This window comes from Brienomyrus brachyistius, chromosome 3, assembly GCF_023856365.1.
Source record: "Brienomyrus brachyistius isolate T26 chromosome 3, BBRACH_0.4, whole genome shotgun sequence".
NCBI classification, from domain to species: domain Eukaryota; kingdom Metazoa; phylum Chordata; class Actinopteri; order Osteoglossiformes; family Mormyridae; genus Brienomyrus; species Brienomyrus brachyistius.
Genome location: NC_064535.1, coordinates 11,916,059 through 11,940,994, shown reverse-complemented (window position 1 = coordinate 11,940,994; position 24,936 = coordinate 11,916,059). Strand labels below are relative to the sequence as shown.

General features: G+C 43.6%; 2 protein-coding genes across 8 annotated transcripts in view; one reads left to right on the top strand and one right to left on the bottom strand.

Annotated features, from left to right (window-relative positions):
• The window catches only part of ide (insulin-degrading enzyme), a 42,426-nt gene extending 26,131 nt beyond the window's left edge, over positions 1–16,295 (top strand). For 6 of the 7 annotated variants that reach the window (XM_049009710.1, XM_049009714.1, XM_049009716.1 and 3 more), the window contains 14 exons: positions 502–604; positions 3,084–3,206; positions 3,374–3,456; positions 4,238–4,382; positions 7,275–7,385; positions 7,582–7,702; positions 8,275–8,366; positions 9,248–9,359; positions 10,840–11,007; positions 11,188–11,460; positions 13,836–13,897; positions 14,684–14,756; positions 15,220–15,287; positions 15,413–16,295. In XM_049009710.1, the coding sequence (XP_048865667.1) occupies positions 502–604; positions 3,084–3,206; positions 3,374–3,456; positions 4,238–4,382; positions 7,275–7,385; positions 7,582–7,702; positions 8,275–8,366; positions 9,248–9,359; positions 10,840–11,007; positions 11,188–11,460; positions 13,836–13,897; positions 14,684–14,756; positions 15,220–15,287; positions 15,413–15,508 (1,630 nt within the window). In that variant the 3' untranslated portion in view covers positions 15,509–16,295. Of the gene's footprint in view, positions 1–501; positions 605–3,083; positions 3,207–3,373; positions 3,457–4,237; positions 4,383–5,149; positions 5,295–7,274; positions 7,386–7,581; positions 7,703–8,274; positions 8,367–9,247; positions 9,360–10,839; positions 11,008–11,187; positions 11,461–13,835; positions 13,898–14,683; positions 14,757–15,219; positions 15,288–15,412 lie in introns of all 7 variants that reach the window. The other variant, XM_049009711.1, reaches the window with a different exon arrangement.
• A 1,482-nt stretch (positions 16,296–17,777) lies between these two features.
• marchf5 (membrane-associated ring finger (C3HC4) 5) overlaps positions 17,778–24,936 on the bottom strand; it is a 29,602-nt gene continuing 22,443 nt past the window's right edge. The window contains exons 3-6 of the mRNA XM_049009717.1: positions 21,937–22,067; positions 21,645–21,828; positions 20,460–20,626; positions 17,778–20,038 (exon numbers count right to left, since the gene is read on the bottom strand). Of these exons, the coding sequence (XP_048865674.1) occupies positions 19,922–20,038; positions 20,460–20,626; positions 21,645–21,828; positions 21,937–22,067 (599 nt within the window). The 3' untranslated portion in view covers positions 17,778–19,921. The remainder of the gene's footprint in view (positions 20,039–20,459; positions 20,627–21,644; positions 21,829–21,936; positions 22,068–24,936) is intronic.

Genomic DNA, 24,936 nt, shown 5'->3' with positions numbered 1-24,936 from the left:
GCCCTGTAATGGTGAGATTCATAACTTGTCCATGTCCCTGTTGTCCTAGATCCTCTGGCTTCATTACTCTCGGCTCCTGTCTCCATGTTGGTGCCGGTTCCATCCTTGGTTTAATGTTTTATAGTAGCCTGTCCTCGTGTCCTCAGAGGCGAACAGCCTTTCACCCACACACCACCTGCCCGAAACACCGTTAAAATCACTTTTCTGTTCCCTGGGGCACCAGATGTTGTCATCTGCCTCAGCAAGCCTCTTGCCTCTGTAAAGTGAGGCCAAGCGTGAGACGGGTCCTGAAGGAAGCTGGTTGAAGGGCCTTGGTTGTTTATTTGTTGTTTGTTTTGTTTGTTGTTGTCGTTCCAGTGTTGGTACATTCAGCTCCCTCTGCCTCTGTTTGGTGCTGTGAGTTTTCAGCTCTTCTGATAGGGCGCCGGGAGTCTGTCGCCATCGCACCCGTGTGGCACCAGGCATTCTAATGGACTTGCTTCCTCTGTCTCTTCCCCACAGAGTTGCAGTAGTTTCCAAGTCATTTGAAGGACAGACCGATAAGACAGAAGAATGGTACGGCACGCAGTACAAACAGGAGGCCATTTCAGATGAGGTCATCAGGGTAAGACATTGATTTAATGTCATCCTCTTGAAGCACGTTTCTTTTTCCCCAGCACTACACATCGTGATTTTAAAAGCCTTGCAATAGTAAGCTGTTTCTAAAGGCACCAGGCTGTCCTGTAAGATTAAAAAAAGCATCTAAAAGTGTGTCTGGAATCACAAGCCCTTCATCTCATTATAATTTTCCTTCCATGCCAATGTAGCAGGTTTACTAAGAAATTCTAAAACCTTAAAATCACCTTTCAGCTTCAGCCTAAATTTCTTCATGAGTGATGTCTGATTGTCAGTGGGAGGAGTCAATGGGATCAGTGAAGTGCCTATTGCTGTAAACCAATATCTGTAACACTTTAATAATATTGTGAATATTGTCTTTTTGAAGATGGAAGGTTGCCATGACATTTCAGGATATTACATGTATAACAGGGACATTATCTTGCTTGTTTTGAGTATCTGTTACAACGCACCACTGGATTTGTGATTATCCCATATTAGCAGATTTTCTTTATTTTATTCCATGCATTCATTTTATCACAGTTTTGTCCTGCCATGAGTTTTATGCGTGAAAAACTAATGGAAATTATCAGTTATTAATTGCTGGTTAAAATTAATTCATGGATAATAACGGAAAGCATGAAAAGAAACCGATGAGCTAATAGTAGTTTAGTTTACCATTCACACTTTGTTGGGGACAAAAGTTTCTTTCTTCAAGTAAGTAGCAGCATAACGTTCCACAGATTCCAAGTACTGACAATGCTGCACTATCCTTATGATTAAGTGGATTGTGGCTGTTGGTCACAAAAAGCTCTCCTTGATAATGTCAGGCTTTTACAACTGACGCAGTGTTGTCAGCCCTTTCTGAAACATTCTTTACATGAGAGGTTCAAGGTCAACAGCCTACATCCATTCTTAGTTCTCTTAATCAATGTAGGTATTCCTATTTAAGTTGAAAGAATATCAACATGCTACATTTTTTCAAGACCAAAGCTCTTTCTTCCTGATATTTTCAAAAGCACAGAATCATTAATTGTGTTGCTTGAGTGTGACACATCTCGTATTTCTCCTATGCAAAATTACCGTTGATTTCATCTTCCCGTGCAAGTACTAATATCAAGAAGCTGCCTGTTGCCACTGTTCTTTAGCGCTTGTTGTGTTTTGGTTCTTTGCATTGGTGTGATGTTTTAAAGATGAAGGCATTGTGTTGTGAGCCCATCAGAAATAACATGAAGTGGATGAGCAGGAGAACATTGCTGTTTATTCCTTAAAGGGGGTTGAAGTGCAGCATACTGACAGCTCGTGAATTTCACTTGCTACTCAGTTACAGTAATCTGTATATCTGACACGCGTCTCGATTGGAAATTGTTCATTTTTTATTGAGCTTCTTCACGATGAAAGAATGGTATAAACTTATTGTTTCTAAAATAGGTTATTAATGATTAGTTACATTGAGCTGCTGGGATTGTAACATGACCTCCTAAGCCAATGCATTTAACAAACTCTTTCATTTCTTCTATATAAATAGAGAAATTACGTAGCAAACTGAAGAGGTAAAGTATACATTATGATGGAATAAGCAGCTTCATTTTTGGCATTGTGGGAATATTGAGCAGTTGCTAATCAGATATTGCAGCACCTTGAAGATATGGCCACTGAAACGCCAATTTAGACTGCCCCCCCCCCCCCCCCCCCCCCCCCCCCGAGTCCACACAGTTCAGGAGAGGTAGTGCTGACTGGAGAAGCTGAGTCCCTCAGATGCCCCACTGATCTGTGAAAGGCTCTTAGCCGGCACAGATATGCCATGCTAAGCTGATGTTGTTTTGGCACCAGCCTGTTTTTAAAGCATTGTTGGAGATTAGGGACTGCTGGTCCTGATTGCCGAATGTTTGGTTGTTTGTTTAGTCTGACCTGCCGAGCCTAGGCGATTCTGATTTTCTTTGTTCAATAATCATTAGTAGACTAAACATTTTTAAGGCTGCTTTAATTAACTTAGCGTTCTGCAAGCAAAATATGCAAACACAGTCTTGCACACTGCAAATTTGTCTTACACTGCGAATAATCTCTGAGCAGATGTTTCAAAAGTTTTGTGTACAAATGAACATTTACCTCTTTGGTCAGCAACTGCACCCTTCAGAACTCATTTTACAAGAAATATAAACAAATAATGGATAGATAAATAAATAAAAGTACATTCTGCACGCTTGCTATTGAGTCCTAACACTTCAGGTGGTTAATGGTTTGGTGTGCCACCTGTTGTACAAACCATGTCTTTGCAAAGTTTGCTAATTACAGTGCATTGGTCCATGTCAGATTTGCCATTAGTGGGAAAATCGCTCATTTCTGATCATTATTCCATGGAATGGTGCCTTGTAATGCAGACTCCGATATGCCCTGCCCTTTCCTTTCCAGCACATGCTGTAATGATCTGCTATAAGTAAGGAATACCTGCCTTGCAGCGAACTGACTGTCCTTGTTCTGTCTTCCAGAAATGGCAGAACGCAGACTTGAACGGCAAGTTTAAACTACCCATGAGAAATGAGTTTATTCCCACCAATTTTGAGATCTACCCACTAGAAAAAGATTCTCCGTCGTTTCCTGTCCTTATAAAGGTACAGTTGTTTGATTCTTATTCTTTGTCTGGAAAATGCTGGCCATTATAACCATGTGTACCAAACTGCCATAGAGTGCTACATTGGGACCTGGATTTGTGTATCAGATTAAATCTGGTGTAACTGTTTCAAATGGGAATTTGTTACTTACTATTCACTTCTCCTAGGATACTGCCATGAGTAAAGTTTGGTTCAAGCAAGATGACAAGTTCTTCTTGCCCAAGGCCTGTCTGAATTTTGAATTCTTCAGGTATGTGTATCAGAACATAGGGGAAAAAATATGGTCTGCCTTTTAGTAACACTGGTGCTGACTGGCTCTTTCTGTCCTTGCCAGCCTCTCCCCCCCCCCCCCCCCCCAAAAAAAAAGGGTCTCAGCAGGGTATCTGTGCAGTTGTAACTATGTTCAGGAGGTTTGATAATAAGAGGATTAGGGTAGTGTGAAGTGAAATGTAAATGTGTTGCAAATACCTCTGAGGAACTGATTTGTTGTGGCCTTAATCTAAAATGTGAGACTGCCTTTAAACTCAGGCATGTTGTCATTTCACAGGGATCCAGTTACCTTTTGATTAATCGTAATAAAATACAGAAACGTAGCTGTTTTCCAAGTGTCCTTGAAAAAAGTTTTTATTTACATACACACTATATATGCAGTGGTGGAAAATAAGTGCATGTTTGTTTTGAAATGTTATTTCTTTTTAGAGACGTGCTATATTGTGCCCATTAGGGTCCTCTGACATTTTCTCGTTACTGAGTTCAGCAGAAGGTCTTCATCCAGCATCCTTCTGCATGCTGCCTCCGTATTGATAAGTCTGAGATCAGATATGAAGAAAAATTTTGGTTGTTATCAAAAGTCAGCACATGTGTTCGTAAACGAAGATCTGTAAATATGCATGATTTCTTTATGTGATTTAATTTAATTTCTTATTATTCATTAGTCTGTGTTTGTGCCATTTGCTGTAACTCATTGTCCCAGCTGTGAGGGGCATTTATAGGTTTTGATATAAGACTGTACTTGTACATTCTCTTCACAGCCCGTTCGCTTATGTGGACCCATTGCATTGTAACATGGCCTATTTGTACCTTGAGCTGCTCAAGGACTCTCTCAACGAGTATGCATATGCAGCCGAGCTAGCCGGCTTGAACTATGACCTGCAAAATACCATCTATGGAATGTATGTAAGTACCCAAATTTCAGCCCCGGTGCCATGACCTGAGCGTCTTCAGCCAATCCATCCGGCCTACCACCTACCTCTCATACCCCTCCACCCCAGACCCTCCCCACCAACCCCCCCCCCCCCCCCCCCCCCCCACTGATCTTGGTTCTACAGTAGAGAGAGGCCTCTCTTCCCGCTATTCACCTCTCCTTTTCCACGTCTCCTCAAATTTAGAAAAGTAGAGCGCATTGTTGTGGGGGGGTGGGGGTGCACACGGTGAAAGAGATGTGGACTGGGGACGGCACATCAAGCAAACTGTGCCCCCCCCTTCCCCATCCGCTCATCTAACTACGCTTTGACGCTTACAGTCAGCCATTTTGTCTCTGTGTCCTTTAAAACCAGCCGCTGCCGGGATGAGCCGTCTGTCGGTGATAACTACGTTTGAGAGTACGCAGAATTGCAGTATCCTGTTACGCCTTTCAAAGAAAACGGTCTGCTCAGCATCGGCGTGTTCACCTTTATTTTGGTAACCAGGGTCACAGGCACTGGGGGACAGAAAATTCTAAAGAAGAACACTGCTGCCTTGAAAAGAACAGTGGCCATTTCTGCTGCTGTGTCTGTAGCGTGTTCTAGTTTGAGATGCAAAGTTGGTCATCAGGCTGCATATCCATACTCTTATTATCAATCCTCTCACAGTCCCCCCCACCCCTTTGTTTGTTTTGCTGATCATTCCCCCCCCCCCCCCCCACAACAAACATTTTTTTTTTCCCCATTTTGTTTCCTTGTTAGTCGGTACCTTTACGCAGACCCTCTCCACTGCAACATGACCTACCTGTTGCTCAGGTTATTGAAGGATGATTTAAAAGAGTATACATATGCAGCCCGCCTCTCAGGGCTGGTGTATGGCATAGCCTCAGGAATGAATGCCATCCTCGTAAGTACTGCGGCGCCTCGAGGAGGGAGTGGGAAAGGGGGCGGGGTCAAGGCGGAGCTTGAGGCTTGAGATTGGCGCACAAGGGACTTTTGAAAATCTCTCCGGGCTTCTGGCTGGCTGCTTGTTGTTTTAGAGACACGCTCCCGATAGATTCTTCCAATCAGTGTCTTAGCTGGTGTTATATGAAGGAACTTTGACGTTTAATTTACAGTTTATTGAGCAGGATGTCATCTGACGTCATGTGTCTTGCTCCAGGGTTCCCCTTGAACTACTGATCCTCAGGTTACAGGTTTCTGTTTAAACTACCCTGCCATCTATCCCTCTTCTGGCAGTCATGTTATGTAAGAGAGTTTCCAGTAGTATCCACAGGCAGGCATTTTGACAAATGTAGTGTCATTGGCAGTACCTGTGCCATGCATTTTGTTTTTCTTCCTCCCATAAACGCTCGACATACCATTGGACGAATGGGGGGTCGGTTTTTTTTTTATCTTTAAACCATGCATGATTTATTCAAACTTTTTCACAGATTTGTAGTCTTATTGTGCGTTAGATTACAGATTAAGGTTTGTCGTTGCTGAAAGCTGAAAGATGACCCCTGGAAATTTGCTGAAGGATTCTGATTTGAACGTTGAAACTAGCATGACGGAGCGTGATCTCTAAAACAATGAACCAAATGACCTCCGAACCTCGTACCTTTACGTGTTTATAATATAACTCTGGGTCGCACAAAGAAATCAAAGAATTCGGCTTTGGTTGTTTTGGTTGTTTTTCCCTCCCCCCTTACTCAGTCTTCTGTCTTACACTCCTCTGTCTGAATGCTGATTTGATTCTCGTAACTAATGACTACACTGTGTGTTTTGAATAGCTAGGCATGTCCAGAGTATTATGTTTTAACCAGCATGCTGCTGCAAGCTAGCTGTTTACAGTTAGGCATCTAGGGGGGTACATCCTAAACTAAAATTAAGGCTAATTTCCAGTTGTCAGCTCCGGCTGTTATTTTCATGGATGTTGCACTTCTCGCTATGCTACTGTATGAGGTATGTGGAGGTTCTTGCCACTGTACCGACTTAATCCTTGGCTGAATGGCTGCCTGTGGGCTGGTCCTGGTGAATGATTTCATATGGGATGTTCGCTGTGTTTAATGCTGGTTATTGCAGCTAGGGGGCAGCACCCACATTTTAATGCTAGGAGAGTTTAGCGTGGCCTGGTGAATGCAGGGTACATGAGTGATGTGGTTTTGTTTGTGCATTGTAGTGAAAGCTATTTCAAATAACCTTCACATCACCTTTGATATACCAGAATTTTCTTTTGCACCTCTCCTACCCATTTCTCTGACTTGATTACGCATACAAGACATCTAGTCACAGAATGTATACAAATGACACAGTCAGACCTCTTTATTTCCACTTTATCTTAGTTTTCCAGATGTATCCCTGTGTTATTTTAGCAACAAGGTATGATGAAGGAATGTTGACGCTAAACAGCTCCCTGCTCAAGATGACTGAGGTCGCAAAGGAGACAGCAGCTCTCATTGCAGTTGTGGCTTGGCCTTGCTCTGCAGCTGACCCTTGTATTTTTGTGAGTTTGCGGAGTAAATCTGACCCTCCCCACCCCCAATGTCAGACGTCTCCCTCCCCAACTGGCTGGCTTGTGTGGTTGTGTGATATTCAGCGGGCTTCACTGCACATCTGGGTCAGGTCTGCACTGCAGTGTGTCACTTTGAGTGGCGGAGCAGAACATCATGAGCACTTTGGATGCTTTCTGTGACTAGTGCTAGCATTTCTCTTCGGTTACCCCCCTCCCGTATGTCAGTTCCAGGAACAGATCTGGTGGGGGTACACTGCCTCACTGTCTCTAACTGATACACATCTGCACATGCATACACATGCGACAGTGTCGCATCATGCTTTACTCACCCCTGGTCTCCTTGTGTATTTCCCCCTCCCCTCTCCTAACCCCCTCCCCCCCCTCCTGGGCTAGTTGTCTGTGAAAGGATACAATGATAAGCAACACATTCTCCTCAAGAAGATCATTGAGAAAATGGCCACCTTTGAGATTGACGAGAAGCGATTTGACATCATTAAAGAAGCAGTGAGTTGTCATAATTGTTCATGTCTATGTTTAGCCTTCTTTGGCTATAGTTTCCTTTCACTTTATAAACCTAGAGGCCCTCTGTGTGTGTAGCAAAATGTGAAAATATTTCCCCACGGCCTCCATTTTTAACTCCCTGTCATTCCGTCCATGCGTTCAGAGTCTGACCACTGTTGATGTTGGCTTTGCCCCTCAGTACATGCGATCCCTGAACAACTTCAGGGCGGAACAGCCTCACCAGCACGCCATGTACTACCTGCGTCTGCTCATGACGGAGGTGGCCTGGACTAAAGATGAGCTGAAAGAGGCTCTTGATGGTGAGATGATGCACCGGAGGGCTGGTGCATGCACGTGTAATCTGAGTCATACAGACATTTTGAATGCATTAATGGAAACTCAGACTGATTGTTCATTTGGAGACTCGGATCACATCTTAGAAGTTCCTGATACTGCAGGGTTTCCAGCATTTCTATTGGACCGCAGATGACCTCAGCTGTGCCATTCTTCATTAGTACCTGAGTCGATACCACATGAAGTGCCTGTGTTTTAATCTGTATATACCGGCTATTCTTGGAACAGTCATACCTCATTAGGGGTTAAAAACGTCTGGGCTTGCGCCGCATGCCTCCTTAATGGTGATCTGGCTTCACTATTACCCCCGAATGTGGCTCAGGCGCTGTGTGAATGCAGTGTGATCCCAGCAAATGATTCCGTAACCCACACACTGTTCTGAAGGCACTGCGGATGAGCATGGCGTGGGGATCTGGGGGACAGGGCCCTAGCTCTGGCCATCCTCAAGCACTGCATTTTCAGCTCTGATTGTGACTGTAGCCATGTCAGTGCAAGAATCGCTCAGTGATTGTTTCCACTGTCTCATTTTGTGTTCCAGATGTCACTCTACCTCGCCTTAAGGCCTTCATACCTCAGCTGTTGTCACGGTTACACATTGAAGCTCTTCTCCACGGCAACATTACCAAACAGGTCGGTTGGCTAGATATCTTAAATTACAAAAAACAGTGGATGTGTGCGATTTGCCAGAGTCAGACTTATTCTCTCTTTTTGGCTGTAATGCTTGACAAGGACATTCTTGCTCTTCAGAATCCTTTTATCTGTCTACTGGGGATGTGAGGTGGGGTGAAAACCGGTGAATCCAGATAACATTCGATCAAATGAGGGTTTATGTAAGATCCCAGCTGCTGAGTGTTCCTCCTTATCCTCGATAATGACGCGAATGTCGCAGTGTGGAGAAAAGGGAATTGGATACAGCATCTGAGGGAAGCATCTTTTCTGCTCACCATTTCATTACTGTAGACCCTGCTTGGTTGCCCTCATGTTTCCTATTGTGTGACTATATTGATTTCTTCACTGAACTTACACAGTGTGACATCAAATCTGTGTAACGGTTGATAGCTTCCATTCCAGTCCGAGGATGTAAGCGTTGAGTTGTACAGGGTAACTTCTCAAGGAGTTTCAGATGGTTCACATTCGCATGCTGATTAACGATGCTGGCCCATTCTTCTTGGGTTCATTAAGATATGCATGAGACCTAAATATAGTCACTGAGAACAACTGTAGAAGAGTTTTAAAATCTTCTTTTTCTAATGTTACTCATCTGGTTAAGAACGGCAGCCATTTTGAAGTAGCTAGAGTGGATTAGCGATACAGTTGATATGGATATATAAAGCTTCCCGGGGATTGAGCAACAGGACCATTTGGCTTGTTCCCAAGAAGTGGTTCTGAATTACTTGGTGGTGGGTTTTTATTTTTTTTTTTTGCTCTTTCTTCTCCCTTGATCAGAGGGTATGCTGAGGGCATGTTCTGTTAATAGTTTTGATTCACTGTGTTAACTCTGTCTTTGCCAGGCTGCTTTAGGCATGATGCAGATGGTTGAAGACACTCTCATTGAGCATGCTCACACCAAGCCCCTCCTCCCCAGCCAGCTAATTCGCTACAGAGAGGTGCAGGTTCCCGATGGTAAGCGATGTTCCCCTGACTTGCTAAAATGCATCCTAGTGCCCTGAATTTTCACAAAACGTCCTTGACACTTGATACCGTTCCTCACCTGCCTAATAAGCTGCTTGTGAGGCACCACTTGTGCAATGATCCCATGGTAAACCAGGTCGAGTGTTGCTGACAATTTCGACCCGATGAGTCCAGTCCATACCAGCTTCTTTCCTCTAATGGTGTCCTCCTCCTGATGATATGAGGAGGTTTGGAGGAGATGTGTCACTCAGGGCCACTTGGTGATGCTGTCTGACTTTTCCTGCCTGTTTCGCATGTTTGTCAGGTGAATGAAGTCTGGCGCCTGGCCCTTCATTCACCTGCAGCCATCGCTAATGACATAAGTGTCCTGTTTCCTCTCTCCCCCATGACAACAGCTAGACACGGTCACACTTCCCCAAGAGCTACGTCTGTTTCGTGTCCCTGTGTTCTTCCCCTCTACTAAAGCCGAAACAGCCTTCTTTTATTATGGTTTCACCTCCTCGCTGTAAAAGTCCTAAAGTCCCAATAATGTCTGTGTCCCACCTTCCTGTCCTCGCGTCACATGAATCAGCTTGCTGTCCCGACTGAAGCAAGTGTTATAGCAGGCTTTGGCTGTGTGTGGTTTGAATGGGAGAGAAGGTCACAGTGGGTGAGGAAGGGTTAGGGTTAGAGTTTGGTCAGGATGGATGGGATGGAAGACCAAAGCAGGTGGTATGACAGGAGTGGAGTATGGGTTAGCCAGGAAAGGATATTGGGATGCCTGTCCACTGGCACACTCGACATTCTGTGTATTTTTGGCTCCATAATTGGACAGGTTTTCCCAGAGACTGCAGTCATATACTCAGCTACATGTATATTTTTCTGTGTGTGTGTGTGTGTGTGTGTGTGTGTGTGTGTGTGTGTGTGTGTGTGTGTGTGTGTGTGTGTGTGTGTGTGTGTGTGTGTGTGCTCTCTCTTCCTCTCTCTCCTCTCTGATTTCCTTTGGTTGCAGTCCCTGTAAAAGATGCAAGACCTGCTGGTTTTTCTTTGTCATGGCTGATTGGGGTTGACGTTTGCTTTCAAACAAACATCTCAAAAACCTATAGCTGACTCAATTCATCCCCTCGTTACTCATTTATTGGGAAAAACACAACTTGATGCCTTGTTTTATTTTGAAATGGGTGACCGATTAGCCAGCAATATATGGACTTTTTACATTATGTTTCACTATTCATTGGATGTCTCCCAGCTTTTGCCCATTACAACTGCTACTCCTCCGAACTTAAATGATTCCTCTGATGATTGGGCAATATATGTTTATGTGTGAAAAGGAGTATGGCATGTGGTCTGATGAGTATTTACACGGTGGGAGATCGTTAGTCTTTTTGTGAAATGGGTGCGTGTCTGTGTGTTTTTGGACCGTTCCCACAAATGCGGAAATGCAGAACCGTGTGGGTGTGGAGTTTTTCAGTGCCTACTCTCTGCCTCGCAGGAGGGTGGTACGTCTACCAACAGAGGAATGAGGTCCACAACAACTGTGGCATTGAGATCTACTACCAGACGGACATGCAGAACACTCACGACAACATGCTACTGGAGCTCTTCTGTCAGATCATCTCGGAGCCCTGCTTTAACACACTGCGTACCAAGGAGCAGCTGGGTGAGGAATACTCTGGTCTAAGCAACTCTGAGCCACACCTTCTTGCGCCCACATCTCTGCTCACCCCACCCAGATATTTACTACATGCATGTGCCTTATCCATATAATCACACACTCCTCGTATCGGGGCGTATGAAGGAGCTTTTCTTGGCTAACTGGTGATTCATCTGAATTTCCCAGGATACATTGTGTTCAGCGGGCCCCGACGCGCCAATGGCGTCCAAGGCTTGCGTTTCATAATCCAGTCAGAGAAGGCGCCACACTACCTGGAGAGCAGGGTGGAGGCCTTCCTGCAGACCATGATGAAGTGTGTGGAGGACATGAGCGAGGAGGCTTTTCAGAAACACATCCAGGCCCTGGCTATTCGCCGTCTGGACAAACCCAAGAAGTTGGCCGCAGAGTGCTCCAAGTACTGGGGGGAGATCATCTCCCAGCAGTACAACTTCGACAGAGGTGAGGTCAACAGGCCATCATCGTCGTTTTGACCCAGCAGGCATCAGTACAAGGTGCTCAGCACTAGACAAGCAGGTTTTTCTATACATACGCACACACATCATAATGGAGTATCCGTGCTGAAAATTGCAAATATTCTTATGAAGAATACAAAGATATATCGAAGATCATGGTATACATGACGGCACAGAGGGCATTTCACTGCATCCCATAGTCCTGTGTTTGGCTCCACATTGTCAGCTTGTTTCTGTTCCTAAAATAAGCAGTGGAAGTAGGCCTTTTTTATCCTAAAGCAAATGTACGGTTATGCGCTGTAGGCGTTTTACATTTTATTTTTTTTTTACAATGTTTTCCTCAAACAGCGGTATACTTTATAATTGGATTGGGAAGAAATAATCTGGTATATTTTGAAAGGCAAAAAAGTGATTCGCACTTCCTCAAATACCTGTCCGAGTAATCAAGAATGATGACACTGCCCTCTTGTATAGCACTTTGTATAACGACTAAGAGTATCTGCAATTAGTTGTGTTAATTAAACCACTCATGTCCCAAATGTATGGTTTCACTTGAATGCTTAACATTTGTTTTTTTTTTTCCTCTGAACTGTACAGAGGTGGATATAGATGGAAGCGAAATGCTTCCACACCTTATTACCGCCCAGCCTTTGTTGATACAGTATGGCCACTGGTAGCTTTGGAATGAGTCGTTGGTGTAACGGGTGATATTTTGCTGCAGTGACGCAGAAACGTGTTGGTGTTAAGGAGCATTGAAAGTTCTCCAGTTCGGTTTATCTGCTAAAATCCCCCGTGAAATGACTTTGGGAAAAGTGTCTGCTAGTGTTACTGAAGCAGAGCGGGAGAAATGTTTTTCTAACCTCAGCCTAGAAGAAATTAATTGCTTGATCCAAAAATGGTTCTGTTTACTCAATCTAGAAGCGCTTGGCTTTCATCAGAGCCTCTTGAAGCAGACTGCATGCTGAATTATCCCATATATCAACATCAGTATTTGTTTATCATTTATTTAATTCCCGTTTAAATGTTTTCTGTATTTGCTAGTGAGCTCACTTATCTTGTTCAGTGGTATTAGGTTTATTGTCCGCAATACTTCACTTCACTTATAAAAAATCTTTTTTTGGTGGGGTAAGTGAAATACATTTTCAAAAGTACATTATGAGGCCATAGAAGAATAAATTTTTAATAGGAAACAACTGATTTATTAAGGAAAAGTTATAAAATAAGTTCTCTGAGTCTGTCATGATGTGTTGGTTTGTGGATCTTTTCTAATGTTTTGTCTGAAATTGGTTTCTGCTCGTCATTGTAAGCTTTCTTCAGTGTAATATTGAGGGGTGTGGGTGATGGTGGAGTCATGGGCTGGGGGGAGGGGGGGGGTTGCATGTGTTAAATGTTTCATCAGAGTGTTGACGCTGCTCTGAGAACCTATTTCCTGATGAGCATCTCTTGGCAAACGTGCCACGTAAAGGTAGGCTAGTGTGTGTCTGCCCCTTCCGGTTAAGTGAAAATGCCTAACTAACGCTGGCTTAAACGGCATCAGGGATACAGGAATACGTGCCTGGCTGCTTGGGACTGGCTGCTGTTTCTTTTCCTTATTTGTTTGTTTGAATAGGTCCCTCTGGCTCCTTTCTTTATACCATGGTTTCCATCAGACCAGTTGAAGGCGAAACGTATAGCAACCCTCAGAAATAATGGTTGTTGGCTGACATAAATAGCTTGTCTTCTGTTGCATGACTAAATATTCTGATGGAGGACAAGCAAGATATTTTGAAGGTGCAATATCAGAAAATGTAATATTAGAAAATATATTTTCCCTTAGTTATGAGAAACTTGCTATATTCCATCAATGATATATATATATTTTTTATAAAGGCAAAATATACCGTGTATAATTTAATTTTTCTTTTCATAAACTTGTGTGTGTTTTGTGTATTTTCACTCAAAAAAACTTTTTGCACCACATGTACAGTTTTAATTCCTTGGGGTTATTGATTTCCAAGGTGCCAGACAATATCAATTAACAGTGGAAAATATGCCACTGTTACAGGATTTAACCTAAGGGAAAACGTCTTGGAATTCCATTAAGAATACACCACTTATTATGCGAATGCAGTTAAAATAAGGTGACCGCCATAAAACAAATAGTTTATTTCACCTTTAATGTTAAAGGTAATTCCAGACCTTAGTGCTGCCAGTGACCAGTATCACGTAAGTTTCTGAGCAATATTCCCCAGTAAGTGTAGGTTTATACAAAGTAATAAATGCATTCAACTTAAATGCCATTTAAATTTTACTGTAGCTTAATATGAAAGACAAAAGTAACAGATGCGGAGTTTATCCCAATAATGTCCTTGTTTATTGCAGATAATATTGAAGTTGCTTATTTGAAGACATTGAGTAAAGAAGATATAATGCAGTTTTACAGGGTAAGTAGGTTTAATGTTGCCATGACTTGTATATATTTTTTTTATTTGCTTTCAAAGAAACATAATAGTAATCTTAGAAATGTGTGTTTTAGAAGCGTGACGTTACAGTGAAGTCAGTCACACTTCATACCTTAAATGACCCCTTTATTTTCAATCATGTGTCTCCATGTAGAATGATATCACTGTTTTTCCTTGTGTATGTTTGTGTCTCTCATTTATCCTGCCCTTTCTTAGAGTAATTAAACTGACACCTCGTTCCGTTCCCTCGTCACGTCTTTTGTGCCAACGCCTATTAATAGCTGCTACGGTGTTGCTGATGACGGCACAGCAGTGATTCTTAATATGAATGTTTCCTCACCTTAACAGCGCTGTTACACTTTTCTGTACCTGTTGCCTGGTTGGGTGTGTGTGTGTGTCTCTCTCTCTCTCTCTCTCTCTCTCTCTACCTCTCTACCTGGCAACAGATGATACCAAGAATACAACGATGTAATTTTTAGTGTCTGAGGAGCACTTAGTGGCTGACTAGCATGGAACACTTTTTGGATGGAAATGGTACTATTTACTGTCCTTAGGAGGTACAACTGGAATGATGTAAGATGGAAATAATGAGTTTTCAGCTGTCAGCAGGTCATTCACTCTGTCCTTTTCGGGCTGTGTGGTGCATTTGCAGACCGTGCTCCTCTCCCCCTAGGCTGAATTCACTATGGAATAATGCTTGTAAAAAGCCAGTTTGGTAGATCACGTAACTTGATACCCCACACCACTGGTACCCTTTTCCCTCCACAGGATCTGCTGGCTGTAGATGCACCCAAGAGACACAAGGTTTCCGTGCACGTGCTTTCCCGGGAGATGGACTCCTGTGAGTGGGCTTGGGGCAGATGTACTCTCCGGGGGTCAAGAGGGGGGGTACAGCCAAGGATCGTAGAAGTAGAACAGCGGATTGCAGAAGAGCATTACCCTAATGAATGTGGCTGGATCACAGCACATGGGTTGTTCTAGTAAAAAATAAAAAATCCGGCTGCAAAAATAGGAAAAGATGGCTTTGGCTAAAATGTCAAATAAGTGATTAAATGAAAATGTTAGTGAGGGGGTTGTTTATAGGAGAATTGGAGGATGTCTGCCAGGGCCGTATCAAGTAATTGGGGCCTTTTTCTGCTTCATTGGTATGTTTTATTTGATTAACAGCCAACTGGTCTCTCTTTTTATCCCCTGCATCTTTGCAGGGAGAATCCATTAATGAGTTTGTTACCTTTGTTATAAGCGATATTTCAAATTTAGTAAAGTCACCTTTGGACATTCTACCCTCTTTGTCTGCATTCCAGGTCCTGTGGTGGGGGAGTTCCCGTGCCAGAACGACGTTAACCTGGCTCCGGCCCCCTCCCTGCCACAGGTAATTTATGTATATATTTTGTCATGGGGGATTCAGCAAACTGCCTGTAGCTGTATGCAAAACAAACAAAAAAGCGATTAGAGACGAGTGTTTTAATCAGGCCATCTGTGTCTGTTCTGTGGCAGCCCATCCTGGTGCAGGACATGACGGAGTTCAAACGGAGCCTGCCGCTTTTCCCGCTGGCCAAGCCGCACGTCAACTTCATGGCCGCCAAACTGTGAAAGAGTCGCTCCCTGCTCATGCCTCACCCCGCTGCGAACAGAGGCCCCCCCGGGAATGCGAGAAGGCCGCCTGTCTGAGTCCGCGGGGGGGGGGGGGGGGGGGGGGGGGGGCGCTCGTTTGAGCACGATCATGAATTTGACAAAATATAGCCGCACAGGTGTCATTTTAAAGAGTTGTCTTTAGAACTAAAGTACACATAGGGTGATACAGAGGAGGACAAATGAATACTAAGCTTGAAATCAATATCATTGTCCAGTTGATTGGTTAGGGCTGGGGGGTGTTATTGACGTGCAGCATGCAGGAAGAAGCTGCTTTGGTGAGATTTAGCTATTGTTTTGTAGTGCTGTAAAGCTGTCGTGTGATTTTAGGAGGCTTGTTTGAGGGATAGAGGGACAATTTCAGGAGTGCTGGACTTTTGAACTTTCTTTTGTTCCCCATTTTTTTGGGTTTTGTATATTTATGACTGTTAGGCATGGTAAATGTGTTCATTTCAAATCCCTTTCATTATTACAAATATATTCATGCAGAGTAAAATGGAAGATCATTCTGTAGCAGCCTTTATGGACGTTTTTAAAATCTTTGTACAAGCTTTGAAGGCAGACTGATTTTTATTTATACAGAGTGTTGGCACCCTTCTGAGAAGCTGGTTTTAAACTGCCTACCAGATGAGATGGATTTGATCCTCCCTTTAACCACTGTTTCCGTCTTCATAGCTTGTTCTCAGGGCTACGCACATCTGGGCTCGGTTTTATCTGAAAATTACAATAAAACATTTTAAACATTCTTTATATTTGCCTGTACTTGTAAGGATTGAACGCTGCACTGTGTCCAGGTGCAGGATGTAAAGCTCACACCACCTTTGCATTGTTTGCTTTCACTTGTAGACTCGAATGAGGACTGCCTGTATTGAACCAGACTGCAGGATTAAATCACTTGGGGTGTGGGTGTGCAAATGCACAAGTCAACCACTGTACTGGCCTCATCTCTCAGGGCTCGACAAACTTTGCCAACCCATACCTGCCTTTTTTTTTTTTGTATAGCTCTTTGATCGTTTTGCTCTCAGGCTCCTTAGACATAACTAATGCTGCATTTTCTACAAAGAGTTAAAAAAAATATATATACACACCGTATATATTCTATTGTTTTCCAAATATTTCAGATCAGATTTTTCTGATCATTCATTGCTTATCCTAGTGTTCAACACAATGCTTGTTCTGATACTTAGTACTTAACCAATATGTAGTACAATTTCAGCCATTTAACATCCCCCCTGATAAACTGGAAGGTGGCTAAACAAAGGTTGCAAATTCAAAGCAGTCTCTCGTTTCCTACTATGTAGCACTAATGACAGATGTGCAGCAGGTAAAGAGACTGGGGATGGCGACTTGCCCCTTACCAGCAGTACATCAGACAGGCAGTGGTGCTTGTTAGGTTGCATTCGAATTCGGGGCTGTCGTTCGAAGGACGCTCTCTGTGTTGCCTTTGTAGGCTTCAAAGGTCCATGCAATGAATCTTAGAATATGTTGGACTCCAAACGATCCAACGGGGGGGATCCTTCAAAACCCAGAAAAAGGACGCATCCCTAGACCGCATTGGAAGGAGCCTTAATGTGAAGGCCTTGTTGCACCACTGTGACACATTCGTCCCTAAGGCGGACACAGCTGTAACTAGCCAGGAACAGTTGGGAATGCAACTGAAGTCCTATTTAAAAATATATATTTATAAAAATCCATCTGAATTACTGTTCATTAAAGGAAAAAAAAATCCTCACTCATCTTGCAGTTTAATACATTAGCCAAAATTTACATACCCAGGTATGACTGCACACGTGGGGGGGGCAGCTGCTGTTGATTTTGATTTTACTAGTTGTGACAGTTCATGGTTGCACAGCTGATGAAGTGAGGCTTCAGCATTTCCTGTTTAATCCCTTCCCATATTGCTTTGTACTATACCACCTGTGTATAGACCATATTAAGAATCTACCTAATGAATATGGTCACATTTTGCTTGTCCAGCCCCTGAAACTGTTTAACAAAAGTAAACATGTCTGTCGATATGAAGTGTTAGGTTATAACATAAAATGCTCTATAAAGTGTCCTATTTGAAAGTATTGTTTCTGGCATGATTTAGAAAGGAATGGCTTGTTATAGGCAAAAAAGCTGAATTGCACCATAAGGAAATTACAAATTGTACATTAAATACCAGTGAATGTGTGAACTTATTTGAAAGCACCGATGGCTGTCAAGACAACTGAAATGACCAATAAGATTTACACACTATACCATTTATTTAGCAGTGGAAAAATACATTTATTCACAATTAAACAAAAACTATAAATTCAAAAGCAATCTGTACAATCAATACATTTTTTTTTTTTTTTACAATATCACATTTGGCATAAGTCACAAAACGAGTTCATGTTTGCAGATCCCTGTGCGGCGAGAAACACCATTTCCATTTTAATTACATAGCAAGGGTACCACGATTTTTAAGAGCATGAACCAACTTCAGCGCATCTGAGATGGTATAAACAAAAGGATGCAGTTTACAGAACTAAAAATCAAACCACTGCACCAACTTAAACCCACAATCACTTGCGTCAGGGGGACAGAGCCGCAGTGGAAAGGACCCCACCTACAGGGTCCCAGGGTGAGAGCAGCTGCACTCATCCAAAAAAAGGGGGGGGGGGGGGGGGGGGTTGGCCAACGGTTTGTGAAATGAACAAACCAGCATCATAGACAATAGAAACTGCCCTGCGATAAAGCGCCTTCCTTTGTGGGGTCAAAAGGGTTGCAACGTTAAGCTACAGCTGAATTACAGCCAGGCACAGTACTAATAAATATGGCCACTGTTGCATATTGAGCTGAAAAGCATTTGATCATTCAATCCTACTTTTCTTCCCCAAATTTGACCATGTATACTGATGTTTCTAATAGGAAATTAAGAGTAAATCTCCCTCGATATTTGGCTCAATCTCAAAACTTGAATATCTGTTATAGAGAGAACACTAACCAGTAGTTCCCTCCAGCTGGAATGGAGGCGAGAAGATTGGACGTTACGCACAGAACCTTCATGGTCACCAAGAACTGGAACAGTTGCCACCATATGGGTCGTCTACACAAAAATGCAGAACTGACCTAGAATATTCCACTCCACTGTGTTCTAAATGTCTGTGGAGGCAACAGCCAGCCTAAAACAGCAAAGACCTATTGGCAGGTGGGTACGGCGTGTTACCCCCATTTCTACGTGGTAAAATGTCCTTTCACATGGCAATAAAGTCCAAGTGGTTCCTCCCATGAAACTGCTGGGCTGAAGCACATGGCTAAGCACTGTGTTGAAGAATCCTGGGAGTGGAGTTCTTGGCTCCAGTGTTTTACCATCACACAGTGTCCATCATAGAACAACCACAATCTCTGTAACAACGATCGGTGGCTGCAAAACAATGATTGGTTTTAACACTTCAAGGCATGTGCAAAAAAATGTACTGTATACAAAATCTGGAAAAAAAATAAAAACACCTTAAAGAAACAAATACTAACATTTCATTTAAACTAGTGTTACGTGTGAGTTATGCATAAATATTGCAAAACCATTCAGTGGAGAGTGGTTTAACAAAACCAACATTAAAAGGGCAAAATCTGTTTGCAGTGCCATGGAATTACTGCTATATTTGGTGTCTACACTAACAAAGATGCTCACATGGCTTGATCACTATTGTTAATCCATTCACACGAGAAGTCTGGGGCTCTGCTGATGATGAATAAAGTCCAGAATGGGGGTCGTTTTTTTAAATAAGTGTCACCTCCAAGCATCACCCAACCATCCACCAATGACTTCTGTCCTGTAGGTTATTTAAGCAGATTTTCTGCATCACACTAAATGACCAAAAAAATTTAAAACATGAGAACTACTCAAAGAATTTTACATTTTACCACTGAGATACAACAATCCAGAATATTTCACTAAATGTTCCTTAATTGTTTTGGACACATACCAACAGATGGGCATAATCCATCTCCAAAGCTCAGACCACCACAAAAACAAAATTTTAGAATAAAATTATCCCCCACTATGACACATTACATCCAGCTAACTTTAAAAAAAAAAAAGTACATATGCTGGTTATGTAGTTTAAAAGGAAATCTTACAGAACAGTCGGTGTCGGGCTTTTCAAATACAGCACCAACAATTCCAGCAGTCACATTAATAGGAAAAAGAAAAGTCTCCCAAGTTGTGTCTTTTGAGCCCCGATATAGTTTTTTTAAATGCACTCGTAATGATCTTATAGATAAAGGTACCAGCAGCATACAGCAATTCCATAGATGAGACACTGCACCAGTGGATGGATGGGCTGTTCCTGATCAGCAGTCTGTACAGCTGGGTCAGTTTGCACCCAGCTTATCCAGCTCCCACTAGGGCTCCTCTTGCTCAGGAAAGTTGAGAATCTTGCGGTGGGCCTGCCGCAGGTACTGCTGCTGCTTGAAGTACACCTTGAACGCCCCTTTGATGGCCACGAACGCTATGCCACCCTGGGGAGGCGGCAGATGGGCAGTCAATCAATCAGATCTCATCTCCAGGGGCGCAAAACGATGCGTTATACATCACGGGTAATATTTAAAAATGGGCAAGACCGAGGCACCGTGTCACGCTCTCGGAGAGAATTAAAACTCGATGACACAGTGCCTGACTGAGCACTTCACCTGTCATTTTGACCTTGAAAGAGCTATGAACTTGGTGTGTGTATTTAGCATGCCAGCAAATAAGGGAAAAAGAAAATGTAACAAAGCATCAGGGTAAAGATCAGCACTAAACCCCCTTTAGATGCAGTTAACTATACTATTGTCAAATGACACTCATCATGGATTTCTGTAGATGAATTAGCTGACAAATGGCACATATTGGAGCGAAGCGCTCAGTGTACTTCCTGTGACTGAGAACATTTCAACCTACCAGAATGGTCCTCTGTAGATTGGAATTGACACTGCTGAACATGAGCTTGCCCACAATGGTAGCGATGGTGGGAAAGACAAGTGCGCCGCACAGGATGCGTGTGGCCGACACGTGGTCCGCCAGCGGGCTCGCTTCTGCGGGGATGCGCGGGACGGGGCAGCCAATCCCTACAGGGACACAGGAAGGAACTTTAGGATGTCGCCACAATAAAATGGGTTGGAAAACATGGTCAAATGATTGTACTATACAAATCCAACACAAAGTTATCGTTTGTGAAAAATGAAGGCATTTAAGAGTACGAGTTCAAACTGCGGGCTTTGTTTTAACTCATGAAACTTCTTTTAAAGCCATTCATTGCCTTAAAGGTCAATGGGAAGTTCCCACAAAGATGAATGCATGTGTGCCTGTTTCCGCATGCATGCGCTGCAGTAACCCGACCTAATCCGTAAGTCAGATGGGCCTTCCCCCACATCGCAGCAGAAAACACGGCTAGCCTCAAACTCCCGGGGCCAGCAAGCTGAGCTCGTGCTCAGAAAGGTCATGAGTTTAAAACAGGTTCCAACCAAGACCTAGATCCGGTTTCTCCAACATCAATCCCCTTGCTTATTGATGAAGTCAGTGGAAAAAATGCCCACAGTGTTGGCAGAGCAGAGAGCCCCAATTAGCCTGGACCAACCAGGCAGCAAAGAACTTCTGTGCATTTAAGGAAAAATAACCCCTCTAAATACTTCAAGATAAAAAAATTTTCAAGCCAAAAATACATTAAGTAATTTGATCAGACTATTTTCACCTATATCAGGGCAAATCTAATTCAGTAATATCTGCCTGATTCTCACCTTTGTCTCCCCCTTAACATTTCATATATTAACTGCTTAGGTGACATACCCAAATAGACTTGCCATTTATAAAGCATGTTCTCTTCCTTCATGTGTCTCCAGTAAAGCTAGGCCAAATTTCCGGTTTTATCCCAAATACAATCTCTTAAAAACAAGTTACTGAGAAGATGCCAAGCACGGGCCAGTCCAGTTAAGGTTAGGCCTTTAGTTTAAGTAGGACTTCAAGTTTCAAATCAAGTGCCGGCCAAAGTTTTAAATAACTGGGTTCTACAGAGCTTGGAAGTCACCCCAAAGTTTGAGATGTGTGCTGCTGGGTTGTGTGGAAGTCAGGAACTGGGAGAGGACCCACCGGGAAAGATGCTGTTGAGGATCTGCAGCTTAGTGGAGTACTTGCGCCACAGCCGCAGCACGTAATCCTCCCAGCGAATCATCTTGCCCAGGATGAGCATGACCGGGATGGTGGGCAGGCCGATGAGAAGAAAGAGAGGGTCTGCGCGCTCCATGACGTCCAGGCCCTCTTTGTGGCCCACCACCTGGGCAATGAGGTCACGGCATGTCATCACGGACGCACTGGGCTCGCTTCAGCTTAAGTGACAGAGGTCAATCGACTATTTGATGGAACAGCAGCACTTGGTTCTGACCTGCATGACTGTTACAGCGCCGTAAGTGACTGCGGTCCAGTAAATGGAGCCCACCATGATCCCAGCTGCGGCAAAGGGGCATGCTTTGGAGATGAGGCGGTCGGCCAGATCAAGGACATAGACTACAGGACCTGTGGGAGCAGAAGGGCTCATTAGTCAAAGCAGGGGGACTACGGGCAGCGTCACTTAGCACACACACAGCCAGGCACTGTCGAGTAGCTGAGCGACATCACCAGCCATCCAGCAGGCCTGAAAAACACCAGCTACAGCAGCAATGAGAAATTTCACCCATTTCCGGCAATGTGTGCTGGCTGGATACAGCACCTTTGGGCATTGGCACATTATAAAGTATCATTCCGCTAGAAAAGAAAATACCAGGATCCCACAAGCTGGTGCTTTGAGACCATTGTATACTGATATTTTAACCAAAGTAACTTCCTTTACACAACTAGGCTCTGCCAATATGGATATTAATGGAGAATCTGAGCACAGATTCAGGCCTGGGGGCCCCTGACCTCCACGTTCACTACGCCATTCAGTTACGCAGACAAGGGCAGGGGCTGAGGACAGCACTGCAGTCAGACGTCACTGCCCCCCCCCCCCCGTTGCACGGTGAGAGGAAAAGTACACAGCAACCCTTAATCATGGCTGTCGGCTTCATTCAGCTGAGATCGGGCCAGGACCGAGGTACTGTCTCCAGCAGGGGTCACAAGCAGCCCTCCTGCAGCTGCAACCAGCCCGCAATGTTTTTGCGGATTATCTTACAGTTTCTGGTGCTGTCTGACAGCTGCCTTCAATCTCAACCACATTCCCTGGTGTAACCAAACACACCAGCAGGTACCACTCCACAGAGCACTGCTATCTAGTACTAAACGCTAGGAAGTAACGGAAATACAACGGGCAAATAAACCCAGATTTAATGTTAAATGATCGGGACAAACATTACCTCAGAAGAGCAGTATATATTACAGGTATTTTTAAAACGGCTACATACTTGACTTATAAATAGCAAAGGGCACAAACACATTCAAGATTTATTTGCATTGAAAAGTTATTTACTTCCTGATGCGTCTGTGATTCTGAAGAGACAAAATTGGAGCTGTGCGATCTTAGAATACACTGAAAATTCCCTCTATGGGCAGCGTAACAACATCAAGGCAGAAAAGTGCATGTCCTGTCCACCAAGGGCAGATTAATAGGCCATAGTTCCAACAATACAAGGACAAGAGTCTCTTCTGATTACCATAATTCTTGCTACAGTCCCACTTACATCTGGATGTTTGGGTTTTTGGAAACTGAAATAAGAGTTAAAATCTCATAAACCTGAGCATTTCTTTCAGAGGTCGGCACTTGGCTGCTATTTGTATTCAAGAGGCCATTCTTAAACACGGAAGCACACAAGCTAGTGCCCACACTCTCAAAAACAACATCGGCAGCCCTGCAGCAATGACTGGACTACACACTGACGTGAATTATACACGTTTCATGTCAGTGTGGATAACAGGCTGCAGTCTGATGAGCAACTGCTTTTGCTGTATTTGTTTAGCGTGGTTATCTTGCAACAAATGACCATGATACCAGCGAAAATGAGATGCTGCTTAGCATTCTGCAGGCAACCCGCAGAGAAATCAGTGTCTACAAGAAACCGGCAGCTTGAAAGCCATCACAATTAAGACTGAGTGGGGCCATTTGTTATTTGCATATGGTGCAATGACTGAACAAAGAAACTGCTGAAATGGTCACGCCGATCTTACAATCCGCACGAGACTGACCAATCGTGGCCATAACCGGAAACAGCAATACAAATGCCAAACGATAACTTTGCAATAAAATTAGACATTTATATTAATATATTTCTATTTGGTGGGGGGGGAGATACTGTAGCTATAGAGGTGGAATTGCACCCCTGCAGCAATGACTGGACAGAAACACACTCTCTCTCCCCCCCCCCCCCCCCCAAGGCTTGTCAGGCCAGGCCCTTATGGTATTCGAGTTTGGACTGATTACACCTGAAATCACATTAACCTCCTGATCACCTTTCTATAGTTTCTCCCGCAGCCCTCATCACCTGCAGCATACATGTAACAGAGACGGAGATGCCATGTTTCTTTAGCACAGAACTGGGAATCACCCCTGGCAGCCCCACAAAGGGCAGCAGCACTGGCCATGGGGCTATTCGTGAGACCGGCACAGTACCTTTAGCAAACACACCTGGGTCTCATCTAAACCTCCAGGTCAGTACCGGACATGACATCAAACTACAAATATTTGCAGAGATCCATAATTCAAGCAGAGGTTATTTAAACAAACATTTAACCTAATACTCTAGAGATACGGTGAGAACCTTCGGGCAAAGCAGGACATCTGCACCTCTTACAATGGCTCCTACTCTTCCAGTTCTCAGATATTGTTTGGTAAGAAGGCTGGTTTGTATGTTCTACCTGGTCAAACATATCCCACAGTACAACACATCCTTTCTGGTAACTGCACAGCTGTCAAAAAGGATGTGCATAGGTTTAAAAACCAGCTCGCATCTATATTTCCATAAGTAAGGGCCAAATAGTGCAAGGCACATGGTTTCAATAGGAAACTGCTCTCAACTCTTTAGAGCAGGACACAAAAAAAATACCACTGCTGGCGTCAATCTGAAGCACATATCAATCAAACCCTTGACCTTCTAACCTCATGTCAAGTGCTCTACCAGTACAGCCCCGGGTGAACTACTCGCCTGCATAAACTGGACCAATATATACATGGTGCTTTGTTTTTTTTATTGTATCTACTTTCAAAATGTTATACTTGTTCCCTCAGGGCGAGATATCTACACATTCAAAGACATCAGGGACGTCTCCAGCCTGCCTTGTCGGAGCTGTGATTTGCAGCACAGACCAACCTGCACTCTCTTGGAGCTCGATAGATTCAGGAGCTTCTTAAAGCTCAGAGAAGATTTTTGTCTTTGAGCCAGAGCACAGTGCTGACCGCTCTGTTGTCTCCTTTTGC